Genomic DNA, 12527 nt, shown 5'->3' with positions numbered 1-12527 from the left:
GGGGAGGGTGAGAAACACTGCCTGGCTTGGAAGGGTTCGTCAGGGAGGTGGGAGGAGGGGTTAGTGGGGGAGGGTGAGAAACACTGCCTGGCTTGGAAGGGTTCGTCAGGGAGGTGGGAGGAGGGGTTAGTGGGGAGGCTGAGAAACACACTGCCTGGCTTGGAAGGGTTCGTCAGGGAGGTGGGAGGAGGGGTTAGTGGGGGAGGGTGAGAAACACACTGCCTGGCTTGGAAGGGTTTGTCAGGGAGGTGGGAGGAGGGGTTAGTGGGGGAGGGTGAGAAACACACTGCCTGGCTTGGAAGGGTTCGTCAGGGAGGTGGGAGAAGGGCTTAGTGGGGGAGGGTGAGAAACACTGCCTGGCTTGGAAGGGTTTGTCAGGGAGGTGGGAGGAGGGGTTAGTGGGGGAGGGTGAAAAATACACTGCCTGGCTTGGAAGGGTTCGTCAGGGAGGTGGGAGGAGGGGTTAGCGGGGGAGGGTGAAAAATACACTGCCTGGCCCTGCTGGAAAGGTCTGTCCGGTGGGGGAGGGAGCAGAACATTGGGAAGGGTGAACTGCCTAGTTTTGGGGAGGAAGGCTTTTTTTTGTACCTTTTTTTTCCCCCTGAAACAAACCTCCAACAGACAAACTCCCTTTGTTCCCAAGGACAAAGACTCACCTTTGAACACAGGCCATTTCAAAGGTCTCGAAATATATACATTTCAACAATTAGCTATTCGTAAATGCAATTTTCCAAAAAGCTGTTGTACCACAAGTCAAGAAAATGTATACTGTTGCACTCCAAAGGTTTCTTTGAATTTGACCACCTTGAAAATATCCCCTACTTCACAGCGAATCCTCTCCATTAAATACCCAGCACACATAAACACGGCCAGATGGGTTCCTAAAAGATTTCTTCGAACTTCTTCTTTGCTTGGAGCTGAGTACACAACGATGGTTCAGAGTTCTTGTACAATATGAATCATCAGAACTCTAGTTACATTCGAGTCATTGTTTTGGCAGGCCTGAAAATGGTGAACAGATGTACTGATTTTGTGACAAATGGTTGTGAAGTGAGGCTTTGGCTAGGCCTGATGTCTTGCTTAAGGGAATAACACATGAGCAAAATGGATTTAAATCATGTATAATAAAGATTCAAATAGGAAATTAATTTGATATTTGTTTGTTAAACCAATACTAAATGACCTGCACTGAACTCTACATGGCAATTTCCCCAAAATGATCATATTATTTTTCATTTATTGGATCTAACTGTAGTTAATCAATTAACATGTCCTTTAATTGAAGCATTTCTATTTGTTTGCTCTTTATCCAAAAATGTTTTGCTAAGAAACATTGGAGCACTTACAGTGGAGTGGAGAACCTTAGCTGCCGAGAGTCTGACTCTAGGCCCCTCTTATCTCCATGTCCTCTAATGCTCCTCTCCTCTCCTCTACTCTTCTATTCTCTTCTATCCCTGCTCAGGTTCCTACATGATGGTGGACTCCTCCCAGCACGACGCCGGAGAGAAGGCCCGCATTCAGCTGCCAGTAATGAAGGAAAACGACACCCACTGTATTGACTTCAGCTACTTATTGTACACCCAAGATGGCTCCAGCCCCGGGACGCTGAACATCCTGGTGAAGGTCAACAAAGGTCCCATGGCTAATCCCATCTGGAATGTGACCAGCTACACCGGGAAGGAATGGCTCCGCGCTGAGCTGGCCGTCAGTACCTTCTGGCCCAACGAGTATCAGGTACACAGAGCCACTACATCGCTCCATTACCTATCCATCTGGGTCCGTTTGTATGAACCGTCTCAGAGTAGGGGTGCTGATTTAGGATCAGTTTTGACTTTAAGATCACAATAAATAAGATTACATGGAGAGTGGGGGGTTGATCCTAGATCAGCTCTCCTACATTTGATTACATATGGACCAAGGCCTCTGTAGCACTGATATGGAGATGGACCTATTGGCTATATGTCTCTTGTTCACTGGACTGTTGGGGCTTGATGGTCTTTAAGCCAAGAAGGAATTGTAATTTTCTTCCCCGCTTGCAATTAGATTCTCAAATTAGTCAGGGTCTGGAAAAGGATATTAAAGACTATAAATTATAGAAGTTTAATTAAAATAATTATTATTGAGAGGGCATATGGGCAATGAACTGATTCCATATAAATAGGGATTAATTTGTGCATATTCACATTTTTCAAATGCCATGTTGATTGTGATGCGTCCAATTGTGAAAGTAGGCAAATGCGTAGTTCTCCAAATGTCAGCTGGATCATTGAATTTATTTCTTGTTTATTATGTTTTCCTTCTTTACGGCCAATTCATTTTGCTCCGTTTTGGACAATAAAACTGCTAAGCTAATTGTATTGTATAATGTCATCATGCATGGTCATGCAACATGACGAGAAAATGGTGGTTAATTTCACAGGTCAATACTTTTTTCCCCCCGGTGTAAATTATGGAGTGATAGCAAGTCACTAAAGATCATTACACCTTCCTCACAGTCAGATTTACAGCTGATAAGAAAGGCTCTCAAGTAGCCAGTTCTGTAATGAAAATGGATGGTTAAGGAGGAGATGGGCAGGAAGACCTACAGCCCGTTCTGCCCTTGTGTTCCCCCAACCCGGGATGGGGTCTTAAAACTCACATACATGCTGGCACGCACACACACACTCACGCACATACACACGCGAGACAGTGGTCGTTTGTGCACTGGTAATGAGGCCTTGTCTTAGCAATGGGGTCGAGTAGAGCTGGACCGTGGATCTTTGTCTAAGACTTTGGGGAAGGCGGCGAGGCTAGGCCACTGATTTATCGGTCTTGACCGGGACTCAGGAGTGGAGACTGGGGCACAAATGCAATGTGTGTGGCTGTGTACGCCAGAGGGGCCCAGTAGGATAGCAGCATATCACTCTGCGCCATCTAAAGCTGGCCTGACAACCCAATCCTCCCACCCCTAAGTATGGGTTCTCGGTGAGGGAATTTCTGGGTGACAACCCAAACTGCCCCGAGCTATACCTCTGAAAGGCTGAAACACAGGAACAAGGGTGATAGCCTGGTTCTTTATCCTCAGAGTCCTGCTAATAACTGCTGCTGTCGTTGCTGCAGCCTGTAACATAAGTGGAGGCAGGTTTTTATTTCCCCAGCAATGTTCAGAGTTGTTGTTTTTTCACAACCCTGGAGGCACGCCAGGTCCACCATGCGAGATGGCTACCTTGGCTGTAAATGACTGAAAACGGATGTGAAATATTCCATGTTGATTGATGAGAGCGGAGACTTTGAAAGCTAAAGACGCCGGACTAGATTCGGTGCCAGATACTTTGTGGGTATCAAATTGCCATGTAGTAGGTAGTGTTGCCTCTGTGTACTCTCTCTCCCCTCGCTGCCTCTCTCTCCTTCCTTTCGCTCTTCAGATACTTTATTTATCCGCCTTTTTGCAATGGGATTTGATTCAATAAGCTCGCCTCCCTTTCTTTCTCTGCCAATGCTGTATTTGTAAGTATTTCGTTTGCATTTTTTTTTCTGCCTCCTTTTCTCTCTGTATGGCTAATGAAACCCGTGGCCCGTCATGTCACTAATTGGAAGGAATGAATGATTCAGTACTCTTGTCAACACGTGTCCTCTTGGAGTGACAGGGAATTTTTAAGTGGGCGATGCTTATTATTCTAATCCGATCATTTGGTTTCGTATGTCTCCTTGGCCAGTGGTGCCAGAGCTAGAGTCGTCAAGGCCTTCTGACACGCAGTCACGCTGACGGTGGCTAGTGTAATTGGACACCTGTGTTTCCGCATGCCTCGGCGAGGACACTTCGCTGTAATACCAGAACGGTAGTATTAGTGAGAGATGAAATAGAAACATAAGCATCACTGTGTAAAGGTTATGAAATGGTTTATTTTTGCGAAAGTATTGTTGTTGTTGTGAAGTAGGTGTACTTACATTGGCGTGAGCTATCGGTGACGTGAGTGAATGACGATCGCCCATGACGAATGAGTGAGATGAAAAAGGTTTGGCCACAGGTGTGCGCTTTTCTTTGGTTCATTATAGTGGGCTGCCTCTGCTGGTCACGAGTAGTCATTACACGTGTAGTCTCTTCAAACTGTAGTTGCAGAACTGCACACATGTAGATTTTCCATTTATTCCATCAATACGATTTAGTAAAAGGCATCAGAATGCATTCATCATCACTTCATTCGCCCATCAGTTGTGTATATGTTTCAGTGATGATTCAGAACTCTTATTGCCAATATTTGCAATGCCAGCCTACTCAAAGTTGACCACATTCAGGTAAAACTCCTTTGAATTTCATGCTGTCACAGTTACCAGCCCTTTCAAGCTTAACATCCTTATCATTTATCGCCCTCCAGGTCCCCTCGGAGAGTTCATCAATGAGCTTGATGCCTTGATAAGCTCCTTTCCTGAGGACGGCTCACCTCTCACAGTTCTGGGCGACTTTAACCTCCCCACGTCTACCTTTGACTCATTCCTCTCTGCCTCCTTCTTTCCACTCCTCTCCTCTTTTGACCTCAACCTCTCACCTTCCCCCTACTCACAAGGCAGGCAATACGCTCGACCTCATCTTTACTAGATGCTGTTCTTCCACTAACCTCATTGCAACTCCCCTCCAAGTCTCCGACCACTACCTTGTATCCTTTTCCCTCTCGCTCTCATCCAACACTTCCCACACTGCCCTTACTCGGATGGTATCGCGCCGTCCCAACCTTCGCTCTCTCTCCCCGCTACTCTCTCCTCTTCCATCCGATCATCTCTTCCCTCTGCTCAAACCTTCTCCAACCTATCTCCTGATTCTGCCTCCTCAACCCTCCTCTCCTCCCTTTCTGCATCCTTTGACTCTCTATGTCCCCTATCCTCCAGGCCGGCTCGGTCCTCCCCTCCCGCTCCGTGGCTCGACGACTCATTGCGAGCTCACAGAACAGGGCTCCGGGCAGCCGAGCGGAAATGGAGGAAAACTCGCCTCCCTGCGGACCTGGCATCCTTTCACTCCCTCCCTCTCTACATTTTCCTCCTCTGTCTCTGCTGATAAAGCCACTTTCTACCACTCTAAATTCCAAGCATCTGCCTCTAACCCTAGGAAGCTCTTTGCCACCTTCTCCTTCCTCCTGAATCCTCCTCCCCCCTCCTCCCTCTCTGCAGATGACTTCGTCAACCATTTTGAAAAGGTCGACGACATCCGATCCTCGTTTGCTAAGTCAAACGACACCGCTGGTTCTGCTCACACTGCCTTACCCTGTGCTCTGACCTCTTTCTCCCCTCTCTCTCCAGATGAAATCTCGCGTCTTGTGACGGCCGGCCGCCCAACAACCTGCCCGCTTGACCCTATCCCCTCCTCTCTTCTCCAGACCATTTCCGGAGACGTTCTCCCTTACCTCACCTCGCTCATCAACTCATCCCTGACCGCTGGCTACGTCCCTTCCGTCTTCAAGAGAGCGAGAGTTGCACCCCTTCTGAAAAAACCTACACTCGATCCCTCCGATGTCAACAACTACAGACCAGTATCCCTTCTTTCTTTTCTCTCCAAAACTCTTGAATGTGCCGTCCTTGGCCAGCTCTCCCGCTATCTCTCTCAGAATGACCTTCTTGATCCAAATCAGTCAGGTTTCAAGACTAGTCATTCAACTGAGACTGCTCTTCTCTGTATCACGGAGCGCTCCCGCACTGCTAAAGCTAGCTCTCTCTCCTCTGCTCTCATCCTTCTAGACCTATCGGCTGCCTTCGATACTGTGAACCATCAGATCCTCCTCTCCACCCTCTCCGAGTTGGGCATCTCCGGCGCGGCCCACGCTTGGATTGCGTCCTACCTGACAGGTCGCTCCTACCAGGTGGCGTGGCGAGAATCTGTCTCCTCACCACGCGCTCTCACCACTGGTGTCCCCCAGGGCTCTGTTCTAGGCCCTCTCCTATTCTCGCTATACACCAAGTCACTTGGCTCTGTCATAACCTCACATGGTCTCTCCTATCATTGCTATGCAGATGACACACAATTAATCTTCTCCTTTCCCCCTTCTGATGACCAGGTGGCGAATCGCATCTCTGCATGTCTGGCAGACATATCAGTGTGGATGACGGATCACCACCTCAAGCTGAACCTCGGCAAGATGGAGCTGCTCTTCCTCCCGGGGAAGGACTGCCCGTTCCATGATCTCGCCATCACGGTTGACAACTCCATTGTGTCCTCCTCCCAGAGCGCTAAGAACCTTGGCGTGATCCTGGACAACACCCTGTCGTTCTCAACTAACATCAAGGCGGTGGCCCGTTCCTGTAGGTTCATGCTCTACAACATCCGCAGAGTACGACCCTGCCTCACACAGGAAGCGGCGCAGGTCCTAATCCAGGCACTTGTCATCTCCCGTCTGGATTACTGCAACTCGCTGTTGGCTGGGCTCCCCTGCCTGTGCCATTAAACCCCTACAACTCATCCAGAACGCCGCAGCCCGTCTGGTGTTCAACCTTCCCAAGTTCTCTCACGTCACCCCGCTCCTCCGCTCTCTCCACTGGCTTCCAGTTGAAGCTCGCATCCGCTACAAGACCATGGTGCTTGCCTACGGAGCTGTGAGGGGAACGGCACCTCAGTACCTCCAGGCTCTGATCAGGCCCTACACCCAAACAAGGGCACTGCGTTCATCCACCTCTGGCCTGCTCGCCTCCCTACCACTGAGGAAGTACAGTTCCCGCTCAGCCCAGTCAAAACTGTTCGCTGCTCTGGCCCCCCAATGGTGGAACAAACTCCCTCACGACGCCAGGACAGCGGAGTCAATCACCACCTTCCAGGAGACACCCGAACCCCCACCTCTTTAAGGAATACCTAGGATAGGATAAAGTAATCCTTCTCACCCCCCCCCCCTTAAAAGATTTAGATGCACTATTGTAAAGTGGCTGTTCCACTGGATGTCATAAGGTGAATGCACCAATTTGTAAGTCGCTCTGGATAAGAGCGTCTGCTAAATGACTTAAATGTAAATGTAAAACAAATGTTTAATCGTAGGCCAGAGATCATCATCCCATTGTTCCTCCCCTGCTGAACGACATTTTGGGTCTCCCACTGAGCTGTTGTCTCCCAAAAGGTGTGCTGGGAAAGGCCTTGTCTGAATAGATCCCTTCATAGAGACCTGGCAGCCCCAGTCCGCCCCATCCCCGATCCCCTGCAGAGGCCGGAGCAAGCTTAGACATCTTAGCCTGTAAATAAGTCTGTACACGCAGGGGATTAGGCATCATTTGAGAGAGCAGAGCGTTATAATTAATAGCCTCTGATATCAGAGGGGAGAAGCTAATGAAGCGCTAGGACCAGTGCCGGCATGTCTCTTCGTCCTTCGCGCTCTCTCTCTCTCTGTCTCTGTCTCTCTCTCTCTGTGTCTCTGTCTCTCTCTGTGTCTCTGTCTCTCTCTCTGTCTCTGTCTCTCTCTCTGTCTCTGTATCTCTCTCTGTCTCTCTCTCTCTGTCTGTTTCTCTGTTTCTCTGTCTCTCTGTCTCTCTGTCTGTTTCTCTATCCTCTCTCTCTCTCTGAGGCTGCTGCTCATTTGACCTTTGTCCGTATTTCTACAAACCCACTTCACCGTGAAGCCCAGGATTGGTGTATTTGTCACCTTTGATTGGAGGGATGACCCCAGACACCTGGTCATGGTGTGTAAATATTGGTCTCTTACTATATTTGAATCATGTGCTTTCCCATTTATGATAGTTCTTCACTTCTGGCATGTGCATTGAAATAAATGAATTAGGACTGATTAAACGTGTCAGAGTGAATGTTTAATGAAATGTTAGAGATGAGATGACATAGTCTCTGGGGATTGTTAAACGTTGAACAGAATGTAGCAGCTGAGCACACATTGGTGAAGCAGTCATACATGCATGATTTACATGGGTCAATAGACTATTTATTTGTGTGTCTCTTCAGACAGTTCAGACGAATTGCCATGGATATACAACATTTTACTCCCGTAGACACTGTTTTGTATTGCTGCAGCTGACAATTTGAAAGTCAACATGCGGGCTCCTCTTTGTCCTGGGATAAGGGCACTGGTCGACATGGTCTTAGCTGCTGTCCAGAACCCTCAGCCGTCAACTCTACTTGTCTTTAAGGGGGATCTTAGAGGAACTATGGTGTCATGGAGGGGGTCTGGGCCGGAATGGAACTGAAGGGGCCTGTAGGGACCCAAGTGATTTATTCACAAGCCAGGTGTTTACTCTTTAGCTCAAGACCAAATTGGTGTGTGGATTTAACCAATCAAGACTGTTGAAACAATTAGGGCTCAGACTGGTAGGCTTTTCCACGCTAGAGATGTGTGTCTGTGTGTGAGCCTCGTTTAATTAATGGAGTGACAACTGAGGACTTAAAGGAGTAAAGTCACTAGGAGTGTGAGAGAGGGCAAGTCAGTTCCTGTCGCACTCCTTGTTGTGTACACTTGGTGTGGGTGGGGGTTGGTTTGTTCAAATGCGTGTGTGTGTGTATATAGGGAAGGGAGGAGTTGTGGGGGAGGGTGGAAGGCTGAGGGCTGGCATTTCTTGTCAAGGTCGTTCCATTTCCTCTCGTCAACGCTGCCTCCCCCCCACCACACATATTTTGGCCCAACGCAGACCCATTCCTGACGCTCTGACTACTTCTGAACCTATAGATGGCCTGCAGAAGATTGGAATGGGGGGCAAATCAAGCACCGGGGTCTTTGTTTAGCCCTGAATATTTCCATCTGCGTCGTGAGGTGTGGTGATTATGACCCCTGCGTGTGCGATCCAGAGGAATGACCCCGGCGCGGCTCTCAGCACTTCTCTGCAATGAAGGAAACAAATGACAGGGAGGCTCTTCTAAGGCACAGCCTGACAGAGCTAGAATGAGCTAGAGCTTTGACTGTGTTTGTGTGTGAATACAGCCCTCCTGTCGGGTAGAAATAACAGGTATTATCATTAATGGTCCGTATTTGACCTGTTGGAAGGTGCTGACTATGCTACGTTGAGTTAAATTGAATTCTTGCACAGAGGGCTTTTCCAGCCGTAGCGGAGCTATGCAATACATCCATTAGAGTAATTTAATCAGTGTTAATGACACAGTCTTAAGATGATTAACGTGATTAGAGGCACACTCGCAATGGATTTTAGAGTCTAATTGTTATTGAAGTAAAATTGAGCCTGGGCCCTTTTTGAAAGACTTGTTTGCTCTTCCGTTGTGGTCTGTGTTGGTGCCTTATTCTGGTAGATATCCTACCCCTGGTTTGGCGGTTTGATGACTCGGTCAGGAATTTTCTTCCCGTTCCTACCAGGTTGAACATCTACCCTCACCGCAGGTCTCTACCCTCCCTCTCATCATGCTTCAGGCTCGACCTCTCCAAGTGCAATTGCTCTGATTTGGCCCCGGCCATTGATCTGAATACGGAAACAATCAGCGTTAATAAGGGAGAGTGTCAGTATCTACCTCCAAACACGTTTCCATTTTCCTGAAGCCCCTTACCTCAGTATTGTCGGGGCTCTGCCGTATTAAAGTACGGCGTAATGGCCGTTTATGGAGATTGCTCCTCTGTCGGCATGCAGCGGGTGAAATGATAGATTGAAAATGATCGCTCAAAGCTGAGAGATTACTCTTCAACTGAGAGGGATGCACCTCCTATGAACTGCCCTGTGAGGAATCATGGGAGGGAGTCTGAAGCCAGAATATATTGCTTCTAATGGGCCATCCTGGAAGAGAGCGAGAGCCTTCGCAGCACTGCACATCACATCGGAGCCCATGAAAACAGGTTACTGCATCTTTCTTTAAAGGCAAACATTTCGGCACACATCCCCCACCCCATAGACATGATGAACGACGTCTCCCGGGCTGCTCCCAAGGAAATAAAAGGCTTTTCTCTCGTCACATTTGTATCAATTGTGGTATTTTTTTCTGACAGTGTTTACTCTGTGAATGCTGTGGTAATGATCAGCGGAATAAATGCAGATGGGAGGGGGGGGTGTAGATCCTCTGCAGAATGCCTCTCCTCCTCTCCTAGCCAGGCCTCTCTGTGACAAGTGAAGTGATAAGAGAACAGCAAATACCCCCCCCCCCATCAGGTGGGTGATGTGATGAATGGGTGCCTGGCAAGAGAGAGAGAGAGAGAGTGTGTGTGTGTGCGTGCGCGCGTTCGTGCGTGCACATGTTTGCATCTTTGACAGTGTTTTCTGTATATTTCCAAGTCACGGTCGTAGTTTGCCTCTGATTGGGCCGCATGTTTTGATGTTCTTGAGACATATCTGCATTGGTTGCGTGTATGTTGAAATTACTCACACACACACACACACACACACACACACACACACACACACACACACACACACAACCTATACCAGCTGGTAGGGCAGGAGTTGCTGACATCATGGTCATTTGAGCAGCTCATGCAGGCTTAATGCAGGCTCCAGCCCAGCTGCAGTCTCTGCCTGGCCGTCCGTCCCTGATTCTGTCCCTGCATGTCTCCATGTGAGGCTCCAGCAGACAGGAAACCCTTCTCTAGGTCCATCTGCCACCCCCTCCTAGACCACAGAGCTCCTCTCCTTCCCTCTCCTCCTCTAGCCAAGACCTGCTGGTCCAAAGCGCTACCCAGCATTCAGCCTCTGAAAGGTAACCTCAGTGCTCTAGACATTGAGTTGGGTTCGTTGTATTTCAGATTTCAGAGACGTTTAGTACTCCTCTGTATTTGCTGACTGTTTATGGAGACATTTTGGATAAATGAACTTCCAGTTAACTTTATCTCAGTATGACTTGGATTGCTGATGAAGCTCCTCAGTTCCTCAAATCAAAATGGAGTAAACAAAGATGAACCAACAATTTGGATATATCCGCTGTGACTTTTTTTTATTCCATTGGCTGTCATCCTCAGCCTGTGCTGTGAACATGTTCATATTTTCTCCTCACCCGGAGGAGAGCAGTGTATTATTTTTAAAGAGCTGTCAGGGGGCTGATGCTGTGTTCACTCTGTGAGCCTACTGGCTTGTGGCTTGGTGACATCAGGGCTAGTCTGTCGCAGCTAGCTCGGTTAAGATAATTGCACCAGCACAGGTGGTCACAGCGGAGTTTTTTCTTTTATCTCACCTTGTTTGTTCAATTTCCAATGATAGCCGACCTCTTTACTGTCACTACTGAAAATTGCAATTGGTAGTTCCGGAAGGGCCACTCTCTCACCTTTCCCCTCCAAGAATATTATGAGTTGTTCATCTATGTTGTACGACCAGGCTCTAATAAGATCATGTTATTGCGGGGAAAAGCTGGTAATCGAATACAGTACATCTGTCCATTTTCACTAGTTGTGGAAAAGCGATATAGAATGGGGGGGAGCATGGCAGATTCCTGTGACTGCCCTGACTGCACTGCTCGCTTAAAGATTTATACCATAATCCTCTCATTGGAGTTATCGCAAGTGCTGGCTTAAGATTTGTTTAGCAAATGTCGTATGCATTAAGAGAGAGATCACTTAAAAGGATATGAATCTCAGCTAAAAGCAAAATACCATCATTAAGCTAGAGCTCGGCAGCAGCTGGAACAAACTATTATTGTAAATGTTTATTCGGTCTCTCTCTTTTCCTGCTGAAAGGCATGTTTAGAATGCAATTCGGGGGATCAGGATTCAGCCGTAAAATGTCCTTAGATCCCACAGTAGATTTAGCAAATTGTGAAGTCTGTGAAAGGTGAATTAAAGGTTGTGTTCAGTGGAAAACAAAGTGCATGAGGTTTGAGGGTTATTTTCTATAATCAGCTTCAAGTGGAGGCACATCCTTTTAAATTGACCACTTACATGTAAATCTGTTCTCCCGTTGCCCTTCCAACACTGTGACATTTACAGGGCCTTCAGAAAGTATTCATACCCCTTGATTTATTCCACATTTTGTTGTTACGACCTGAATTCAAAATGGATTAAATAGCTTTTTTCTTCTCTCTCTCATCTACACACAATACCCCATAAATATCAAATGTACATAAGTATTAACGCCCATCAGTCAATACATGTTGTAATCGCTGCCAAAGGTGATTCTATCTGTTAGTTTTTCTGGATAAGTCTCTAAGAGCTTTGCACATTTTTAAAAAATTCTTCAAGCTCTGTCAAGTTGGTTGTTGATCATTGCTAGACCGCCATTTTCAAGTCTTGACATAGATTTTCAAGACGATTTTAAGTCAAAACTGTAACTAGGCTACTCAGGAACATTCCATGTCGTCTTGGTAAACGACTCCAGTGTATATTTGGCCTTGTGTTTTAGGGTATTGTCCTGCTGAAAGGTGAAAGGTCTCCCAGTGTCTGTTGGAAAGCAGGTTTTCCTCTAGGATTTTGCCTGTGCTTAGCTCTATTCCATGGATTTATATTTTTAAAAACTCCCTAGTCCTTGCCAATGACAACCATACCCGATGACAAGCAGCTACCACCATGGTTGAAAATATGAAGAGTGGTATTCTGTTGTGTTGTAACACTTTGTATTCAGGACATAAACTACATTTATTAAGCAAATTATTTGCAGTTTTACTTTAGTGCCTTATTGCAAACAGAATGCTTTAAATATATATATATATATATATT

The 12527-nt window shown here is 47.2% G+C and overlaps 1 protein-coding gene across 12 annotated transcripts in view; it reads left to right on the top strand.

The window, feature by feature from the left end:
• LOC118386835 (receptor-type tyrosine-protein phosphatase kappa) overlaps positions 1-12527 on the top strand; it is a 156049-nt gene that overhangs the window by 57795 nt on the left and 85727 nt on the right. For all 12 annotated transcript variants that reach the window (XM_052523513.1, XM_052523512.1, XM_052523514.1 and 9 more), the window contains exon 3: positions 1463-1734. In XM_052523513.1, coding sequence (XP_052379473.1) covers positions 1463-1734 — 272 coding nt within the window. The remainder of the gene's footprint in view (positions 1-1462; positions 1735-12527) is intronic.

This window comes from Oncorhynchus keta, chromosome 8, assembly GCF_023373465.1.
Source record: "Oncorhynchus keta strain PuntledgeMale-10-30-2019 chromosome 8, Oket_V2, whole genome shotgun sequence".
Classification (NCBI taxonomy): Eukaryota; Metazoa; Chordata; class Actinopteri; order Salmoniformes; family Salmonidae; genus Oncorhynchus; species Oncorhynchus keta.
The sequence above is the reverse complement of the archived record's forward strand: the minus strand, read 5'-3'. Positions and strand labels throughout refer to the sequence as shown.